Source organism: Erinaceus europaeus, chromosome 1, assembly GCF_950295315.1.
Source record: "Erinaceus europaeus chromosome 1, mEriEur2.1, whole genome shotgun sequence".
Classification (NCBI taxonomy): domain Eukaryota; kingdom Metazoa; phylum Chordata; class Mammalia; order Eulipotyphla; family Erinaceidae; genus Erinaceus; species Erinaceus europaeus.
This window is the reverse complement of record NC_080162.1, coordinates 52,324,294-52,346,434: the sequence shown is the minus strand read 5'-3', so window position 1 is coordinate 52,346,434 and position 22,141 is coordinate 52,324,294. Positions and strand designations below refer to the sequence as shown.

General features: G+C 37.3%; 1 protein-coding gene across 3 annotated transcripts; it reads left to right on the top strand.

Annotated features, from left to right (window-relative positions):
* The first annotated feature begins 79 nt into the window (after positions 1-79).
* CRNKL1 (crooked neck pre-mRNA splicing factor 1) lies at positions 80-22,088 on the top strand. 3 transcript variants are annotated; one of them, XM_060186082.1, is made up of 15 exons: positions 80-256; positions 3,015-3,167; positions 4,856-4,947; positions 5,738-5,896; positions 6,779-6,945; positions 9,636-9,814; positions 10,989-11,159; positions 12,421-12,612; positions 13,517-13,576; positions 14,173-14,253; positions 15,868-16,107; positions 17,709-17,810; positions 18,203-18,451; positions 19,447-19,639; positions 21,904-22,088. In XM_060186082.1, the coding sequence occupies exons 1-14, from the start codon at positions 206-208 to the stop codon at positions 19,612-19,614; spliced, it is 2,064 nt and encodes a 687-aa protein (XP_060042065.1). In that variant the 5' UTR covers positions 80-205; the 3' UTR covers positions 19,615-19,639; positions 21,904-22,088. The 3 variants fall into 3 exon arrangements, with proteins under 3 accessions (XP_060042065.1, XP_007525473.1, XP_060042071.1); XM_007525411.3 differs by lacking the exon at positions 21,904-22,088 and having other exon boundaries at positions 19,447-19,667; XM_060186088.1 differs by lacking the exons at positions 15,868-16,107; positions 21,904-22,088 and having other exon boundaries at positions 19,447-19,667.
* Positions 22,089-22,141: the final 53 nt, after the last annotated feature.

The following is a 22,141-nucleotide window of genomic DNA, read 5'->3' as shown; positions in this document are numbered from 1 at the left end:
AACATGGTTACCACAGAAACGGCGCAGTTGACGTCACCGCAGGTGCCAGACGTCAAAGGTCAACCTAGTTAATTCCGTTTCCGGTTCCGGGATCTCATTTGTTTTCTGAAAGCCTTGGATTCTCTGTGAATCCCAAATAATAAGTTTCTATTGAGAAGTTTAGCTTCTGAGGTCCAGGGTTCGCTTCAGCTCTGAGGCTGCAGCCATGGCGGCCTCCACCGCGGCCGGGAAACAGCGGATTCCCAAAGTGGCTAAGGTGAGCGATAGATAGCGAGTGGCTAGATGGAGGGAGAGGAAAGATAGCTTAATGGTTAAGCAAAGAGACTTTTGCCTGAGGCTCCAAGATCCCCAGGTTCAGTCTCCAGTACTACCGTAGCCAGAGCTCAGTAGTGCTCTGGTCTCTCCCACTCTCTGTATATTTCTGTATCTCTCTTATTAAAATGAAACTTGAGGGGGGGAAATAGAGAGACCTCAGCGAGGGGCTCTTTCTCAGCCCAGGAAGTGCCGGGGCGGGTGGGAGTGGGGGCAATGGAAAAAAGTGCTGTTCCCAGAACAGGGCACCATGTGACGTCTAATGGGTTTGTGAGGCGCAGGCTGTGATCACTCCACAGAACTAAACGTGTTGATGTGATCTTTGTTTTGGGGAGGTGTTTTCGCGGAGAAAGGGAATGTGGGGTCTTTCAGTAAAGATTAGCTGAGAAGGCAAGAGACTGGAGAACTAAGTGGGCTTTGGCAGTACTTGTCAAATGGAACTGGAACAAAGGAAAACATGTCACCCATGGAATAAAGAGGGGACCTTTAAACTTTAGTAAGGAGTGATATTTAACTGGATTAGGGCCCCAATGGAGACTGCCTGGTGACAGTTGTATAGTGACAACATTTAGGTTAATTGAACACTAGGTTTGGTATTTGTTATTCCAATTGAAGGCAACTTACAGAGACCTTAGTATGGGACAAACTTTATTCCAAGCCCATACTGATAGCGTCTGCCTAATTTGTTATTCCTGAACAAGTTATTATCTTTACCTTGACCTTTACAAGTTAATTTAGATGACTCTCCCAAAATCTTGCCTATAAAGCATGTGATAGGAGCTGTTATCACTGTCAGCATCACACCATAGGGACATGAAATAATTTTTTTAATTCACTTCCATAAAGTTGGGTGCCACAGGTACAGTAGAAATGTAAAGTGAGTCACATATGTAAGTTTACACTTTCTTACAGCTATATTAAAAAAAAAAAAAGACAGACAGAGGACCTAGTGGGGGTTGTATTGTTATGTGGAAAACAGAAATGTTGTGGATGTACAAACAGTTGTATTTACTGTCAAATGTAAAACATTAATCTCCCAATAACGAAATTTAAAAAATTTAAGTCAAGACAGATGCCATTTTAATCATGTCTTTTGTTTACCTTTTATGTCATTTCTAACACATGATCAATATAAAAAATTAATGGATTTTTTTTTTCTGCCTTCAAAATTGTGTACATTTTATATTTAGAAGAGCTGGATGGGAGTCACGCACCTGATTCAACACACAAGTTACCATGCACAAGGACCCATGCTCAAGCCCCTGTACCCTCCCTGCAGGGGGAAGCTTCATGAATAGTGAAGGAGGGCTGCAAGTGTCTTATCTGTCTATTTCTGCATAACCCCCCCAATTTCTTTCTATCAGTTTCTTTCTATCCTATTAAATGAAAAAGAAACACTGCATGTTGTAGGTATATCATCTGTCAGCAATGCTAGTCACCCAGTCAGTGCATTCTGTATACCAACTAAAAGGGGCTCATTCTCAGCACAGCTGTTTCTTTAGGGGACTAGGTGGTGGTGAACCTCATTAAGCACACAGTACAGTACTCAAGGACTCAGGTTCAAGCCCTTGGTCACCACCTACAGGGGGGAAGCTTCATGAGTGGTGAGGCAGTGTTGCCGGTGTCTCTCTGTCTCTCCCTATCTCCCCTTCCCTTCTCAATTTCTCTCTGTCACTATCCAATAATAAGTAAATAAAATATTTTAAAAAGAAAAAAAGAGCTAAAAAAAAAGGCTGTCGGGAGTGATGGATTTGTTGTGCTGGCTTCAAGCCCCAGTAATAACTTTGGTGGCAAACAAACAAAAGAAAAAAAAAAATTACACTTACAGTTCATCTAAATTTGGACTTAGCACACATCTAGCTCACGACGTCTCTGTTTGGAAGCACCATTCTTAAGACCAGAAGAAGCCTACAGTCTAGTGATGGGGATGCATTAAGTGCTATCTTTTATTATTTTTATTAGTAACTTACAAGATCATAAGATAATAGGGATACAATTCTACACCACCAAAGTTATGTACCCCTTGCCCCAACTATAGTCATTATAGTTCTCCCATGGTCATATATGTAATTTAATTACATATATGTATATATTTTTTCAGGTTCATGTGTTTTAATTCTCTATTCCATATGTAAGTGAAATCATGCCATAGTTGTCCTTCACTTGAATATTGTCTTTAATTTGAAAACTCATTTAGAAAAAGGAGAAAGCATGATACAGATACTTAGGTCGGGCAGTATTATGCACCTGGAATGTAAGCGAAGAATTCTGTAGTGGGGAAAAAAAAATTCTATAGTGGCTGTAATGCTCTATAGGATATAATATGCCTCTTGGTAAAATAAACTTCTTGTGAGAATCTTACCTGGGCAGACTCAAGATTAGTTAATATACTAATCTAGAGGGAAAACTTGCTATATTTGCTCTCTTTTCTCTTGAGACTTTTTATTTATGACTTTAAAAATTTTGTCGTTTTGTAGAGAAATAGATTAGGTCATACAAAGAGGGTATCTTGTGACAATAATTTAAAAAGTCATGTCTTACATTAGGTCTTGAGTTCACTTCCAGGTGTCACATGTTCTAGTATATGCTCTGGTTCTCTCTCTCCTCAGCCTTCTTTCTTTCTCATAAAAAAGTCTTTAAAAATGCTTCTTACATCTTGTGTGAAGTACACATGCTATCAGAATTGTCTTCTTTCTCAAAAGGTAAAAAACAAAGCTCCAGCAGAGGTACAAATAACTGCGGAACAACTTTTAAGAGAAGCTAAAGAAAGAGAACTTGAGCTTCTTCCACCACCACCACAACAGAAGATCACAGATGAAGAAGAGTTGAATGACTACAAACTAAGGAAAAGAAAGGTAAGTCAGTGTGATATCTTTCAACCTATATACTCTTAGGAATTTAGGGGTCAGTGTTTGAAAAGTTCCTCATAAACTAGATTATAAGATGAGATTAGTATAATAAAAACCTGTCTCACTTTTTGGAGTAGGTTCTTAATATCTGTTCGAGTAGTTGCTATGGAGTGGATTCCCTTAAGTATCAGATACTCTTAAAAGAAAAAAACGATAGTGTTTACTCTCCTATATATTGTTAAATATATAATAATAAACTAACATGTCACAAGCATGTACATCTAGCCTAATATGTTTTATAACAAGATCAGAAGCCATTTTTAAAAATGATGTTCAGATAAACATAAGAAAAACAGTATTTTCTATATATATTAGATATTCAAATAGTGTGTCTGTATAGTGGTATAAATAGATCTTCCACATCATTAAAAAAACTTTTCTTGCCACATAAATAATATAATTTATGGTCACCAGATAAATGCATTTTGCTGAACTTTATAAAAGGGCATGAGTTGTCCATTTTATTGTATAGAGAAATTTAATCCACCAGAGACAAAACTTGTAATATAGTCAAAGGTCCGTAACAGTTTAATAGGTGGAAGAACTGACAATTGGAAGAAGTTGAACTTAGTAGCACTGCCTTTTGTTCTGTTTTCTGAACTATTTTCTGTCTTCAGAGGTAAGACCTGGAAAAGAACTGAGAGAATACTTGGGAATCTAATCTGACCTCCTCATTCAAGAATGATATTTCTTTAAAAAAATTGTTTTATTTATTATTGGATAGAGACAGAGAGAAATTGAGAGGAGACGGGGAGGGAGAGAGTGAGAGAGACAGAGAGACACCTGCAGCCCTGCTCCACTGCTCATGAAGCTTTTCCTCTGCAGGTGGGGACTGGGGACATGAACCTGCAACCTTGTACACTGCAGTATGTGCGCTTAAGCAAGTGTGCCACCGCCTGGCCCCAGAATGAGATTTTATTTATTTATTTTCCCTTTTGTTGCCCTTGTTTTGGGTTTTTTTTTTTTTTTTTTGTAGTTATTATTGCTCTTGTGGATGTCATTGTTGGATAGAACAGAGAGAAATGGACAGAAGAGGGGAAGACAGAGAGAAAGATAGACATCTACAGACCTGCTTCACCACTTGTGAAGCGACTCCCCTGCAGGTGGGAATCCAGGGGTTCGAACTGGGATCCTTATGCTGGTCCTTGCACTTCACACCATGTGCGCTTAACCCGCTGCGTTACCACTCAACTCCCTAGATTTTTTTCAAACCACAAATCCTCTGGTGTGCCTGCTTATTAATTATTCTCATTGAGTGCTGTGTGGATCTAGAAGTCTTCACTGAGAGGCTCAAATTTTCAAAAACACATTTTAGTAGGAACAAATACACTGTGTTAAACCATCAATTAGTTGTTGTGGACAATAGGAGAAAAAATAACTACAAATAATCTCTTTCTTTTTTTTTTTTTAATTGGCCTCATGCATGTGAGGCTTCACCATTTCCAGCTTGACTGTTTTCATTATTTTTACTTCAAATAGAGGAGAGACACCATAACACCAGAGCTTCCCAGGGTGCTGACACCCTCATGTGCCTTTTTAGTACAGGAAAATACAAACACAAACAAAAAACAAACAAAAAAAACCTAGTTTTACTTATTTTCCTGTTAACATGACATTTTTTTGCTTTCATTCAGACTTTTGAAGATAACATAAGAAAAAACAGGACTGTTATTAGTAACTGGATAAAATACGCACAATGGGAGGAGAGTCTAAAAGAGATCCAGAGGTAAAATTGCTGCATGATTTTATATATACAGATGTCACCGGTTAACAGATAGAGGGAAAAAGAAAAAAGTATAAGAGTGTGCCTCTAGTTGTAATTTTCAAAATGTGTCCCATGGAAACTTAGGGTCTCCAAGAGGCCCCAGGAGCACTGTGGTAAAGTAGTTCTGAAGGGAGCAGTGGCATGTTGGGCAGCATCAGCACATACTTTACAGCCAGAGAAGAGCAGTTTCATTTAACTTCTCTCTATGGTGATTTTTTTCTTTCAATAAAAAATTGCTCCACTGAAAATCTATGGCCAACACAATAGAAACCACCACCTGACCCTTTCTATTCTTCATTTTTTCATTCTTCCAGCATACTCCCTGCCCTGACTGTGCTTACCATTCCCTAAAAACACGTCATTTTACTTAGATATTTTGCTTTCCTTTCTACCTAAAATGAGCACCTTTCTGTTTGCCCATCTTGGTCTCTAAAATTTGCTCTTCAGGTTTTCAGTTCTGGATTTAGGTACTGCTTTTCCGTTTCTACAAATTTTTATTTCTTCTCTGCTTCCTTATGTAGGTCTTTACTATAATAGCCACATTATATTATAATCACATGTAAGTGGTCATACTCTAAAATATTTGTGCAGTTTCTGACAATATTGCATATCTCTTCACTTCCTTTTTTTTTTTTTCTCAGAATCTGGCTTAAATAGATACCCAATAAATAGCAGAGTGCTACAAGAGATTTGAAATTGTTGTCACATATGTAAACCAAATTATACTCCTATAAATCTTGGTGTTCTTTAGGGCTCGATCTATATACGAACGTGCTTTGGATGTGGACTATCGAAATATTACACTCTGGCTGAAATATGCAGAAATGGAAATGAAAAACCGCCAGGTGAACCATGCCCGAAATATCTGGGACCGAGCCATAACAACCCTGCCACGAGTCAACCAATTCTGGTAAATTTCTGATCTAACAAAAGAACTTTGTTGTAGACAAGAAAATGGTGTGTATCTGTGCATGTTTTATTTGTAGTTTTAAACATTATATATATAATTTTCCATCCTCTTTTTTTTTTTTTTTGGTTCCTGAGTAGCAACTTTTTAAAATTATTTATAAAAAGGAAACACTGACAAAACCATAGGATAAGAGGGATACAACTCCCTATAATTCCCACCACCAGAACTCTGTATCCCATCCCCTCTTCTTAAACCTTTCATACTTTTTAATGTCCTATTGCATTTTATGATGAATAGCTCTTTAATCATAGCTAAAACTATAATTTTTTATACATTCAAAATTATTAACCTAGTCCTTTTTTTTTTTTTTTTTTTTTCCTTTTCTCCTCCAGGGTTATTGCTGGGCTCGGTGCCTGCACCATGAATCCATCGCTCCTGGAGGCCATTTTTTCCCCCTTTTGTTGCCCTTGTTGTAGCTTCGTTGTGGTTATTATTATTGCCCTTGTTGACGCAATTCGTTGTTGGATAGGACAGAGAGAAATGGAGAGAGGAGGGGAAGACAGAGAAGGGGAGAGAAAGATAGACACCTGCAGACCTACTTCACTGCCCGTGAAGCGACTCCCTTGCAGGTGGGGAGCCGGGGGCTCGAACCGGGATCCTTACGCCGGTCCTTGCGCTTTGCGCCACATGCGCTTAACCCGCTGCGCCACCGCCCGACCCCCAACCTAGTCCATTTTTACTAATAAGAAAAAATATCCAACATAAGCTTTAGGGAAGTTGAATCCCTAAACTTTCAGTGAAGTTAGTACTAGATTACCAAAGATCATTTTTTCCTAAGTAATTTTGACTTGTAACTGGTATTTTTGGATGCTTTTGTTAAAGGTACAAGTATACTTACATGGAGGAGATGTTGGGAAACATTGCTGGTGCCCGGCAAGTATTTGAGCGTTGGATGGAATGGCAGCCTGAGGAGCAAGCTTGGCACTCCTACATCAACTTTGAGCTGAGATACAAAGAGGTGGATCGGGCCCGCACCATTTATGAGCGATATATCCTTTGAGCAAAATCTGATTGGTGATATTAATTGTCCTGGGTGCTGCTTCTCTTATGAAGCTATACTCACTGACAGGACACATAGTCATCAGTGTCCTAGAAGTCAAATATGCAGCTCTCATCTATTTTACAAGCTAAACATATGTTTTCTAGGAATGTAAATTGGTCAGAGTAAAAGTTTGTAGTCTAGGTAACACTAGTATTTCCCATTAAGATTTCAGATTTCCTTCTTTCTTTTCCTACTTTCTTTTGAATGCTGGGGCTTGGTGCTAGCATTATAAATTCACTGTTCCCAGTGACCATTTTTTCCTTTTTTTTTTTTTTCTTCTATTTTATTTGATAGGGCAGAGAGAAAATGAGAGGGGAAGGGAGATAAGGAGAGAGAAAGACCCCTACAAACCTGCTTCACCATTCATGAAACATCCCCCCTGCAAGTGGGGAGCAGGGGCTTGAACTTAGGTCCTCGCGCATGGTGAGCTTTCCAGATGCATCAAAGCCTTCCCCCTCCCCCAGATTTGTTTCTGTATTAGCTCTAATGGGGAAACTGTGGTTCTATGTGGAACTAGCATACTAAAGCCTTTCCTATTGTAGCTAGCTCTGTTTCTTCAGGGATTGTGTTAGTCCATCCAACAGCTTATAATTTACTATCCATGTGACACAAGAAAATCATTTAACTCCTTTGTGTCTTAAGCCTTGGTGTACTCATCTTTAAAATAATCATGAAAACTCCATGGGGGGGCGGGTAGTGGTACACCTGGTTGAACGCATATGTTACAATGACAAGGACCCAGGTTCGAGGCCCCCAGTGCCATCCACAGGGGGAAAGCTTTGCAAGTGATGAAACAGTGTGGCAGGTATCTCTCAGTCTCTCCGTCTCTGTTATCCCCTTCCCTCTTGATTTCTGGCTGTCTCTGTCTAGTAAATAAAATAAAGATAATTAAAAAAAATTAAAGGAAAAAAAAACTCCATGGGGGTTGGGTGGTAGCACAGCGGGTTAAGCGCAGGTGGTGCAAGGACCATTGTAAGGATCCCGGTTCGAGCCCCCGGCTCCCCACCTGCAGGGGAGTTGCTTCTCCCCCTGTCTGTTTCTCTCCCCCTGTCTGTCTTCCCCTCCTCTCTCCACTTCTCTCTGTCCTATACAACAATGACAACAACAACAACAATAACTACAACAATAATAAAACAACAAGGGCAGCAAAAGGAGAAAAGCAAATTAAAAAAAAACCTCCAGCTCTGGGCTCATTTTGAAGATTAAATAATACACATCAAGGCAACTGTGATGTAGTCACTTCTCATTATTACTGTTTGTAAATTCTCGATAAAATATGTATAACCCCCAAATCAGCATTTGTGCCATTTTTAACAGTCATTAAACACAGAGTGATTAAAAAAATTGAGTCACCCAAAACATATGGTCCCAGCTGAGGACAGACTGATGACTACATATTATTTCTATTTTCACATAGGATGGAGACTCCAATGTATGTACTTCATCTATGAGAAGTAATTTGGTATTCTGGAAGTGATTATAATGACTTTATAGAGCATAATTACCATAAATAACAAGAATTCATATTCTTATATGATTTTCAAATCTTATTTATCTCTACTCATTTTGCTATTAGTTTAATAAGTTTTTATAGCACTTGTTATGAGTCAAGCATTGTTCTAAGAACTTCACAAATATTGCGATTTAATTCTTATTACAATTCTGTGATGCAAGAACCACTTCATTCTACACATAAGAAATCTGAATCATGAGAGAATGAGTAACTTCATCAGGTGGGATTTGATTTTAGTAGTAGCTTCAGAGCCAGTGCTTTTAATATTGCTTATATATTCTCAAGGAAAGTAAATAAAAATAGATAGATAATAATAAGGAATCAGGTGGTAATTCAGAACTTCCTTTGGGGAGTTCTTAGTCTTTTGTGACATGTTGAGTTTTTTAAAAACAATAATTCAGATATTAAGGCAGTTGAACATAGAATAAGTTCCATATATTGAGCACACACTATTAGCTAGAAATTGCTAAGGGCTTTCCATTTATTTTTCTCATTAAAGGCTAGCAATCATTCAGCAAGGTTGATATTGGTTTTCTGTACTTATAGATGATAAAATCAGGCTTAAACAAGTTAAATGACTTCCCCAAGGAAATATGACTGTAATACAGTTAAATATTTTCATGGCTTCATGCTCGTTTGTGCCCACAAATGAAACGCTGAGTAGGCACTAGATGAAAACAGATAAACAAGATATGCCCCCCTTTTGAGGCATATTGGCTTTTCACCTCTGTACACATTTTATCACTCCTTACGTTTTAATTTGTTTCTGGTTTTTGTTTTTTTTATCACTGGGGCTCAGTGCCAGCACTATGAATCCGCTCCTGGAGGCCATTTTTCCCATCTTGTTGCCATTGTTGTTGTGCTTGTTGTAGTTATTGTTGTCATAGTTGTTGTTGGACAGAGAGAAATCGAGAGAGGAGGGGAAGACAGAGGAGGATAGAAAGATAGACACCTGCAGACCTGCTTCACCACTTGCAAAGCGACTCCTCTGCAGGTGGGGAGCTGAGGGCACGAACTGAGATCCTTATCCTGGCCCTTGCACTTTGTGCTATGTGCACTTACACAGCTCCCTGTTTCTGCTTTTTAAGCCATTATTGTCTGGTATTTCCGTAACTCCTCTGCACTTGTTATTGTGCATCCAGATGTTAAGAACTGGATCAAGTATGCCCGTTTTGAAGAAAAACATGGTTATTTTGCTCATGCACGGAAAGTGTATGAGAGAGCTGTTGAGTTCTTTGGAGATGAGCATATGGATGAACACCTTTATGTTGCCTTTGCCAAATTTGAAGAAAATCAGAAAGAAGTAAGTATTCATAAAGAATTTGATTACTTTGCAAAACAAAAAATGACTTTAAATATATTTTTTAAATTTTTATTTACAAAATGGAAATATTGACAAGACTATAGGATAAGAGGGGTATATTTCCACACAGTGCCCACCCCCATAGCTCCATATCCAGTCCCTGCCCAGATGACTTCTTTCATATATTTCCATATTCTCAAAGTATATATTTTTAAGTTACAGATTGGGAACTTCAAGATTATAGATTATATTTAACTCGGTTTTTTTTTTTTTTTTTTGCTTTCCTTAAAATTTAAGTTTCTATACCTAGAATGAGAATAATGTCTGTAAAGTGAGAATTAATCATTTGGCATTACAGATAATAAACCTGAGAAACAAAAACCTAGAGGTCTCAGAATAGAGAATAGAATTTTAAGTAAAAAGCAGATTGTCTCCACAGATAAGCTAATTATTTTCTTCTATAACATATATGTAAATAACCCCTTAGAGCAAATTAAATAATACAGAATTGAGAGTAGTTAATTGAGTGTGAATGCAGAGGCTTGCACCTATTATACCAGAATCTTTAAATTCTTCTCTTAAGGCCAGTGAGGATTACTGAAGTGTTTTAAGCAGCCAAATTGTAGGATGTAATTTACCAGAACCTCAACCTAATTCTGAGATTTGTTGAGAAAGAGTGGCAAAAGTAGGGGAGGGAGTCATTTCAGAAGTGTCCCCCCACTCCTCCACAAAGGTCTAGGGGGAAAAAAGGAGTTAAGGTGATAGGGGAGGATAGGAAGAAGTGAAGGGCCATATTGAAGAAATAGAAATGGCACTTACTGAAACAATGAATGTGGGAAATGAAGAATAAGGAGGAATCAAGCATGGGGGGGAGGGCTTTTGACTTGAGGCTATGACGATAGGTCGGTGTTGCTTATGAGAAAGAACCAGGTTTGGTGGGGAGAAACAAATGCTGTTTTGGACTGGTTTCAGTGTGAGCTACATAGATAATATTTAGCTTTATATTAAATAAATTATGTGAACTTCCAAGGAGGATGTCAGTTCATCTGACTAAATGGTCACACAAAGAGGTGGGGGGCTGGGGGCTCTTATTTTGGACATTGAGACATTACTTCTCAAATTGTAATAAGAATGAGAATATTGTGTAATAGGAGATAATCATACTGTCTTTTAGTTTGAAAGGGTACGTGTGATTTATAAGTACGCCCTCGACAGAATCTCAAAACAAGAAGCCCAAGAACTTTTTAAAAATTACACCATCTTTGAAAAGAAATTTGGTGACAGACGAGGTATTGAAGACATCATAGTAAGCAAACGGAGGTTCCAGTATGAGGAAGAAGTGAAGGTGAGTGGTGGTCTAACCCTATAGGCTGAGATGTATCAACCAGTACTACAATATAGTGAATAGCAGCCAAGTTAGGACTACTAGCAATTATGCTATTAATGATGTATCTGCTTTAAATTGGCATTGTTCTAGACAGGTGGGAACTAACTAAGCCATTAAAAGGCCAGCTCACAATACTTGAATTTGCTCACTCAAATGTTGAAAAGTCACTGTGTATATAGCTGATTTTTTACCACAGAAATTGAGCAAAAGAAATCTGGACTTGATTTGTGTTCATTTGTCAAAGAAGCAAGGAGAGTCATATTGATTAAGTAATAATTAAGCAAGCCCAGGTTTTGTACCACCTTTTAGCTGAACTGAGTAGAAGGTGAATTATAGAGAGGATTTTAATCCAAAGATTGGATTTTCCACTGTTGTTCTGCTATGTATTTAAAAATACTTTCGTTTAAAACCCAGAAAATCAACTCTTAGAATCTTTGAAAGCTGGTGGTTGCTAGAGGGGATAGAGGAAAGAACATGAGAAGAATGGGTAGTATTGATACACTGAAAATTGAGCAGTGGATGCTGTGAAACATACATCAGAGGTACAGAGCTGTACTTCTGAAACTTCATAATAATGTAAACAATGGATAGTCAATAAAATTTTATTAAAAATACTTTTATTTAGCTTAAGATTTTTATTTTATTTTTTAACCAGAGCACTGATCAGCTCTGGTTTATGGGTGGTACAGGGGATTGAACCTGGGATTTTGGGAGCCTCAGTCATCAAAGTCCTCTTGCATAACCATTATGCTATCTAACCCCACCCTAGTTTAAGATATCTCCAAAGGACCAACTCTGGTATTAAATCAGATCAGTAAGATTTTATTCAAGATAAATTGATATTAACTGAAAAGGCAAGTTGCACAATTGTAAGCATGGTATGATTTTAATGAGATTTTATAGACATTATGATGGTGATATATAAGCAAATGCATTTATGAAAATAGAGATCTGATTATAGATTAACTTAGGAGTGGTCATTGCAAATAAAAGGGGCCTTGCTGTGGGATTCCTAGGTAGCAAATAAGCTGCTCTCAGCATTCCTTTTTTATTCCTTTTTATTAAAATCTTAAGAATGCTATTTTTAAATATTTGAAATAAAAAAAAAATGCTTAAGTGTAGAATGCCAGTCTCCTGCCTTCTTTCAATTCACATAGCCTAGCAGCTATAGCTATTAATAGGTTTTGATTTTTACTTACTAAGCCAATTGTCTTGCTAGGCTAATCCACATAATTATGACGCATGGTTTGATTACTTGCGCTTGGTGGAAAGTGATGCAGAAGCAGAAACTGTGCGAGAAGTCTATGAAAGAGCCATTGCCAATGTCCCACCTATTCAGGAGAAGAGACACTGGAAGCGCTACATCTATCTTTGGGTCAACTATGCACTTTATGAAGAATTGGAGGCAAAGGTAAAAAATGATTACATTAAAAAAAAATAGATTGCATATGCACCACTTGTGAGGCTTTCCCCAGCAAATAGGAACCAGGGACTTGAACCAGGGTCCTTGTGTACTGTAATGTGCATGCAACCAGATGTGCCACCACCCAGCCCTAGTTTAGATTCTTTAGTATATACTACTTAGTGTCTGTTCACTCAGCAACATTTTAAACCCTATTGATCTGTTGTGGGTACAGGTTGAGATGTTTTATTTTTTAAATATTGAGGCACAATAAGATATCCATGTGGAACCTGAAACAAACCAGCCATTCATTTAATTATCATGGTTTCCTTTGCTTCCATGTAGTGATTATAGATAGACTGCAAATTTCTGCTTTTAGTAAAAATCAAGTAGAATTTTCAGATATTAGTCAAAAAAAGTTAATAGGGTGCTGGGTGGTGGCGCACCTGGTTAAGCACACACATTACAGTGTGCAAGGACTAGGGTTCGAGCCCCCAGTCCCACCTGCAGGGGGAAAGCTTTGCAAGTGGTGAAGCAGGGCTGCAGGCTCTATAGTCCCCTTCCCTCTTGATTTCTGGCTTTCTCTATCCAGTAAATAAAGATAACAAAAAAAAAATTTAAGTTAATAGGAAGAGATTACCTTTCGATATGGGATTATAAAACACTGTTGTTTCTACTGCTGGGCAAAAAGCCTTTCTATGGAGAAATTCTCAAAATTTGATGGTTATATTGCTGGTGACTCTTAAACCAAAGTTTGATGGCCAAAGGTAGTCACTTTTGATCATAAATAGAACCACAGTTTGAAAATAAATACTGAAAATACAGTCAACATTGTGGCTATATATTCTTTACTAGCATTAATAAATTTAGAATTAGTATTAAAAACAGATTTAACTATCTTACCATATTGCAGGATCCTGAGAGAACAAGGCAGGTGTATCAAGCATCCTTGGAACTAATTCCTCACAAAAAGGTACATTTGCTCTAAATCTTAAGTTTCAAACATCAAAATTGTGCTTCTACTACTTGTGCAATAATTCAATGAAACACTATGTATGGAGTGTTTCCCTGTGCTAAACACTATGGGAAACATAAGTAAGTTCTTTGAAAGCAGTTTATAGTCTAGTTGTGAAAACAACCTGTGCTCAGTGACAGTTGGTCAATACAGATAAAGTAGAAATTCACAAGAGACATGGTATGTGAGAAACAATAAGCAGAGTTTGTTGGCAGTTCACTGACTGTATCCAAGCCTGGGCCATACTTACATTTTCTGAAAGTGATGGAGGCATTTCCCAGTATCAGAGACTTAGCAGAGATGTTACCTGAGTTACCTTCTACAATAGAAGTAGCAAATTCTGCTCACTACACACATATGCACAAAACAAAGCCAGTTTTAAGTAGAGGCTGCAGTCATACACATACAGTAAAGTCCCTACATCATAGCTTACATCTGTCCTAGCTCTAGCCCTAGGAAAATTGTATTGACAGTAGCCTTTTAAAATTTAATGAAGGATCCAATTTAACTTGAATGAATGTCTTAAGTTACTATTTTGTGCTTTTGTTTTCTAGTTCACATTTGCCAAAATGTGGTTACTATATGCACAGTTTGAAATAAGACAGAAAAATTTACCATTTGCCAGAAGAGCTTTGGTAAGTAAAAAGTTAAAAAAAAAAAAAAGGATCGGATTGAATGTGTCACTAAATTCTCCAAGAGGGGGAAATTAACATCGTAGTGCAAGCTGTTTAATTAAGAAATACTATGCCTTTATAACCTGAGGCAAGTTAGATAACTCATGGTCTTTAAAAATATATATATATTGGATAATGCTTAAACTAGTCTAACTAGCTAGATGAACTTTCATTTATTTATTTAATAAAAGATGAACTTTATTTATTTATTTATTCCCTTTTGTTGCCCTTGTTGTAATTATTATTGTTGTCATTGTTGTTGGATAGGACAGAGAGAAATGGAGAGAAGAGGGGAAGACAGACGGGGAGAGAAAGACACCTGCAGACCTGCTTCACCACCTGTGAAGCGACTCCCCTGCAGGTGGAGAGCCGGGGGCTTGAACCGAGATCCTTACACCGGTCCTTGTGCTTTGCGCCACATGCACTTAACCCGCTGTGCTACTACCCTACTCCCACAGATTAACTTTCTTTTTAGCTTTGATAATCATACCTAAAGTTACCAGAGCATTCCTCCAACTAAAAAGACCTGGTCTTAGATAGGATTAAATCTTTTTTTTATATTTATTTTATTTATTCCCTTTTGTTGCCCTTGTTTTTTATTGTTGTAGTTACTATTGTTTTTGTTATTGAGGTCATCATTGTTGGATAGGACAGAGAGAAATGGAGAGAGGAGGGGAAGATGGGGAGGTGGGGAGAGACACTGGCAGACCTGCTTCACCACTTGTGAAGAGACTCCCCTATGGGTGGGGAGCCGGGGGCTCGAACCGGGATCCTTATGCTGGTCCTTTCGCTATGCGCTGTGTGCGCTTAACCCTCTGCGCTACCGCCCAACTCCCAGTAGGATTAAATCTTATGTCACATCTCCAGATCTGTAAGATGTTCAGCTTGTTAAACACGCCTCCCTTTTAGCAATTGTTCTAGAACTTCTTAGTAAGATTAAACATAGTCACACCTATGAGGTAGCATAATCATTATAATGAAGTGTTTAGTACAGTAAAGCAACTCAGATTTTTTTGTTTAGCAGTCCATATAAAATTAAGTCTACATGGTATGGTAGCATATTAACAATTGGGTCTAAAAAGCAATATACATACCTAGTTAATTGTGGCTCAGAGTTACAATGAGCACCTGATGTTGAAAAATAGTGCTCATAGACCTCTACACAATCCTTTCATTTTAAAAAATTACAATACTTAAAACAACTTAGTAAAATGACATATGCCTATACTATGTGTCTATGTAATTATCCTTCTGATAAGCTACTCTTGCCCTAGCAATGACCAGGAAAGCAGTTGCCATTTTCTAGTTACATTTTTATTCATATGAAGGTTCATGAAACTGACTCTATATTCCACAGGGGATCCTGAGACTCTAAAATTGAAAATAGTTGTCCAGACAATTCTGGAATACTATCTCTTGCTAAACAGGCACTTTCTCTATAACTGAGTGTTTTCAGAGTTCCTTCAGCTTTCCATCAGCATTAAGAGTGTGATGCCATAGAGGGAAAAATGGATTTTATTAAAAGTTAATATCTTCCAGTTAAACCTATTAATATTGGGTCATTTTATTTTCCAGGGAACTTCCATAGGCAAGTGTCCAAAGAATAAGTTATTTAAAGGTTATATAGAATTGGAGTTACAGCTTCGAGAATTTGACAGATGCAGGAAGCTTTATGAAAAATTCCTGGAATTCGGACCAGAAAATTGTACTTCTTGGATTAAATTTGCAGAATTAGAGACAATCCTGGGTGATATTGAAAGAGCCCGGGCAATCTATGAATTAGCTATCAGTCAACCACGCCTAGACATGCCAGAGGTGAGTTATCTTGCGTTCAAAACAATTTAGATCACGTTAGGTAGTTATCTAAGTGTATATTTATTTTAGAGTATAGAGACAATCTAACTAAACTAGTCTTTTCTGTTCAGAGAATTGGAAGGTGTGAGGGCTGTGGAAGGCAGCACTTAAGCCATACCAGAGCAAAGCAAAGTTCCATTATATATTCAGGATGAACTGGGATATAGTGGAATAAATGACTAGCTCATTTCCCTTTCTCAGACAGAAGGCTAAAGAGAATGTGACAGGGAAAACCAGGTAAAGAAATAGGCAGAAGATAATCCCATCTGGAGAACAAGGGAAATGGAAGTTGTGATAACATTATCTGCAAATTCAGATCGCAGATATTCTGACTCAACTGGGATGGTCCTAGAACTGCAACTGCCACTTAGTTTCTAATCTGCCACAGTACCAAAATTCCTATCTTTAACAACTACCAGATAGTTCCATTCATATGTGGAATATAGATCATTGAAATACATGAACTTGAGGGTGGGGGAAAACCAAACTGTCTCTAGAATTTTGAGAACTTTGGTAACTATGGTGGTGGCGGGGGGGGGGGGGTAAAGGGGAGGGCACAGAACTCTAGCCCTGTGATAATATTGTAAGCTAAAATTAAATCACTAATAAAACCCTTTTATTAGTGATTTAATACTGATTTACAACATTATAAGATAATGGGTATAATTCCACATTGTTCCCACCACCAGAGTTCTGTATCCCCACTCCCGCCACTGGAAACTGCAGTAGTTCTCCCAAGGTCACACATACGGTTTGGCTATTATTTCTGTAACCATCTATCTATATATATTTGCCCATTTTTTTCTATGGTCCTGCCTTCTCTTCCATTCTAAGTCACACCTACATCTATTACTACTTCCGAGTGTCCTTCCTTTTCTTCCTTCTCTGTCCGGGTCCCAATGGAATTTACAGTTTAGAGCTCTCTGGTCATAAAATTGTTACTTTAAAAAAAAAAAAATCAATTAATATTTAAGCTTGAGCCAGACGGTGGCACCAAACTACAACTAGCACTAATTTGAACCCACCTATTTTGTTAATCTTACAATATTAAGGTCCTGCTTTTATATCTTTAGCCCCACTGACAGCACTAGGTTAGAGCTTTGTGTGTTTCAGGGGGCATAGGTCAGCATGACTGCCAGCTTCCAGATCACATCTTACTCATCTTTGTGCTCTACTGTTGGGTTGAATTCAAATACCAAGGAATTTTCATTGCACTTAAGAACTACATATACTGAAAATGTTTTCATATGACAGGATCATGATAGTGCCAGGAAGACTTGGCAAGTTTTACTGCTTCCAGCATTTGAAATTTTCACATGTATCAAAAGCTGTATTTACTGTAAATCATTAATTACCTCCAATAAAAAAGTAAAAGGAATATGACAATAAGAATAACAAAAAATAAAATCTAGAATTTTGGGCTGCTTTTAAATACCAGTATTATTTTATCCACATGCCTTTAGTTTTAGATCTTCCTCATTGGAATGGCAGTTAAGATGTTTTAGATAGAAGCATATTGCTTTTTAGATATAAAAACTGATTTACTAAGTTATCTTTGTTAGGTGCTCTGGAAATCCTATATTGATTTTGAAATTGAGCAGGAAGAAACTGAAAGAACACGGAATCTTTATAGACGATTGCTTCAAAGGACACAACATGTCAAGGTATCCTGTACTTTATAAATAATATTTGATTTTGCCTGAATCAGCAGTCTTTGGGGAAAAATGTATGTTAAAAGGTTTATTTTAAATCGCTTACTTGCTTTTAAAGAGAATACGTGAGTGTCAGAGAGCTGTGAAATACTCAATTTGTACCAAGTCAGTACTTATACTGTGTGTAGGTAATTTGATTACCATGAGATTTAACTCTTTCAGGATTGCAGGAATCTTTCAATTTCTTAACAAGTCTGTTTTAGCATTTAATCAGTGTTCAAATTCTTTAGAACTAATCAGGAAGATTGTATGTTCAGCTATCATTAACAAGAAAGTGAGCTATGCTATCATTATTAGTGTCTTTTAGTTGACATGGCTAATTTGTTCATTTAACTTTCTTTAAGGTATGGATCAGTTTTGCTCAGTTTGAGTTGTCTTCAGGGAAAGAAGGAAGTTTGGCTAAATGCAGACAAATTTATGAAGAGGCCAATAAAACCATGCGTAACTGTGAAGAAAAAGAAGAAAGGCTTATGCTTCTGGAATCTTGGCGAAGTTTTGAAGATGAATTTGGAACAATATCAGATAAGGAGAGAGTAGACAAACTCATGCCAGAGAAAGTCAAGAAGAGGAGAAAGGTCCAGTCTGACGATGGGGTAAGAACTGAGTTTAGGAACTGGTCATGTCAGGTGTGCAGAAATTCATCTCACTTTGAAATTTATACTTTTAAGAAACACATACATAATCTGAAGATGGGAGTAATCAACTAGACTGTAGGTGAATATCGGGGTACTTTGAAAAAACAGAATAAAGTAGATGAGAATGGAAGTTAATGATAAAGACTTCTCAGTGGCAGAGCCAGATGGTGGTGCACCTGGTTAAGCGCTCACATTACAGTGCACAAGAACCCAGGTTCAAGCCCCTGGTCCCCACTTGCAGGGGGAAAGTTTCATGACTGATGAAGCAGGTCTGCAGGTGTCTATCTCTCTCATTTCATCCTCCCCTCTCAATTTCTGTCTGTCTCTAGCCAATAACAAAAATATTTTAAAAAAAGAAAAAGACAGACTTCTCAGTGGCTGATTCCAGAATCTACCTGAAGTGGTTATTTGTGGAGCATAAATTAGGAAAACTATCGTGAAGGAAAATGAACCTGAACTTACAGATAGGAACTAATTCATAGAAAGCTCTGTATATTTTAGGAAGTACTAAGGCCACAAAATCAATGACCCAGATACAGGCTTCTGCTACTCTTAAAGGATTTATCATAAAGTTCAGGAAACAGAATAATAATGAACAGATTTATGATTAGCTATGGAGTAATATTAATTAAATATTTAAAACAGGTAAAACTGCAGAATAATATTAGAAACACCAAAGGTAATTTTGAATGACTATAGAGGACCTGTAAAGATATCTAGGAATTTTTTTCCATCAGTTTCAGCTGTCAATGAACTAGCTGCAATAACACTAATCCAACAGATTCACTTCCCATCTTCAGTTCCTTTATTTCTGTAGACCTTGATGTTGTTTTGCCAAATAAGTATAAGCTCAATTTGAACTCTGGGTTTTCTAGTGAAAAGCTCTCCACTTTAACTGAAGTTGGATATTTCAGCTATATATTAGCTTATCTTTTAATTGTTTTACTCTATAGTCTGATGCAGGCTGGGAAGAATACTATGATTACATCTTTCCAGAAGATGCTGCCAACCAGCCCAACCTTAAGCTCTTGGCCATGGCCAAACTTTGGAAGAAACAGCAACAGGAAAAGGAAGCTGCTGAGCAAGATCCAGATAAGGATATCGATGAGAGTGAATCTTGATCTTTGTGTTCATATTGGTAAATGTGTTTATTTTTATAAATAGTTTGAAATAATTGTGACTCTTGTTTTTTTTTTTAATATTTTACAAAAAAAAAATAGATTGGAATTTTTGACAACTACTTTAGAAATTATTTTTAAAATACTCGAGTGGTTCAGAGTTGCAAGTAAAGACTTTTTTTTAAACTGCTGGATCTTTGTAACCTGCAACCATACATTTTGTCCACTCCGTGCACTAGGAATTTAAGGTATCTGTTTTGAGTAGAATTGCACTGTGGAAATTTTCAAGTTATATTCCATATAAATTTACAAGTATAGTCAGTAATATCTTCTACATACAAATATTTTACACATTCATCTGGAACTGTAACCTCATGTTTTTGGAGTTATACTGACTTGAGTTGTGATCCAAGCCCTGCTACTTAATATATACCATATATGTAGTGACTCTAACTTAGCCTTACTTAATACAATGTACTAATACATTGCCAACTTAAAGATTAAAAACATGAAATATACTTGACATACTGTTAGTGCTCAACACAAGGTTCATTTTCTGCAATCTTCTTCATGTGCTTGGATTAATTTAATTTTAGATGTCCTTCATCTTAATGGTAGCCATTTATACTAAATGCTTTTGAAAACAGCTGGAAAGTAATTTGTCCATACTATATTTCTGAACAGTTTTTTGTCTTGTTTACCAAGAACATTTTAATAGAATTTTGGTTATGTTCTAACCTGCCTCAAACTTGTTGAGCCCTTCTGTGACTGAACTTAATGTATATGCTATAAAAATGTCCCAGGCTCAAATTTGGGAAACCCAGATTGATGGTTAAGTTTTACTAACCAAATCTCTTTTTTTAAGTTATCTTTATTTATTAGATAGAGACAGCCAGAAATCTAGAGGGGAGGGAGAGGGAGAGAGAGGGAGGGAGGGAGGGGATAGAGAGAGAGAGGGAGGGAGAGAGAGACCTGCAGCCCTGCTTCACCACTCGCAAAGCTTTCCCCCTGCAGGTGGGGACCAGGGGCTTGAACCCAGGTCCTTGCCCATTGTAACCTGTGAGCTCAACCAGGTGTGCCACCACCCGGCCCCCTAACCAAATCTCTTTAGTTAGGCTACTCAGAGCTTTTGCTGTGCTACTGTACAAGTCACCAACAGCAATGCTTGCATGTCTCCTAAGTTGAGAAGAGAATGAGTAAGAGAGAAACCAGGACACTGCTCAGCTCTGGCATATGCAGTGTGTGACCTGGGACCTCAGGCTTGTAGCTACAGACCCAATAAACATCTCCCAATGTGCTATAATAGAAAATGTCATTTTTCCTAGGACTTAGGGAAAATACCTAAGGTAAAACTAATTATCTGCTAAATAATGAAATAGCACAAGAACAGTATGTTTACTAACATATTTGTAAAAACTAAAACTACAAATTTACCATTCACCTAAAGAAAAAAAAGCAGATCAGTATATTACTAAATTACTTATCTTAAAATAAGGTGGTGTCTAGGAAAGAAGAAAATAGAATAGAAAAAGGCAAACATGTTTTCAGCTTTACTGCTTTATGTCACTGGGTGTTTAGTCACTAGGATATCAAGGGTTTTGACTGCTGAGTACTATTATTTATATGAGTAAAGAAAGATCAGTGGTGGTTTTAATATCATGACTAAATGCAAAGTAAAAAAAAAAAAGGAAAAATCAAAATGCTAATAGGAAGCTCAGAATTACCTGTTCTTATTTATGCTTCTGGGGAGGGGGTGGAGTATGGACTAGAGCAAAGCAGTACACAGGACTTACATGTGAGAAGTCCCAGGATGGATCATTTAGTACCACCAGTAGCCAGAGTTGGAACACTGCACTGGTCCAAAAGAAAAGAAAAATTAGTGATCATGTTCTCATTGTAAACCAATATTTTCTGGCAAATGCCAGTATAAAGTACATGAAAAGGGGGGGCCAGGCAGTGGCACATCTGGTTGAGCACATTACAAAGACCCCATTTCAAGCCCCTGGTGGCGATCTGCAAGGGGGGAATTAAGTAAATAAAATACATAGATAGAATTATTTTGTCTTGGAGAACCTAAAGGATTAATTTCTCTCATCCTGAGCTATGCTAAAATTCTTTTGCAAAGTAAAAGCTCTTTAATAATTCCTGTAGGTTTATCTTCAGTTACTTTTAAAATTCACTGAGTATCTTCAGATACCAAAAATGAAAAACCTACATATAAAAATATATTACTGGCCTACATATACTTACACGATCTTTATTACATTTTACTCCATTTCCCCAATTTAAAAGGAAAACCTCAGCATCATTTTAGATTTCAAAAGACTGCAGTGAAATGAGACAAAGAAAATCTGGGACCAACACTATAAAGAACCACACTAAAAAATAGAAGCTTAATCATGGTGGGCAATAATGTTTATGTCTTTTTAAGATGATTTATATTAAAAAATCTGGAGAAGCAACATTCTGTAAATGAACTTTCTCAATTCTGATTTAGTTTTTACAAATGAATGACAAACTTCCAGAAAAC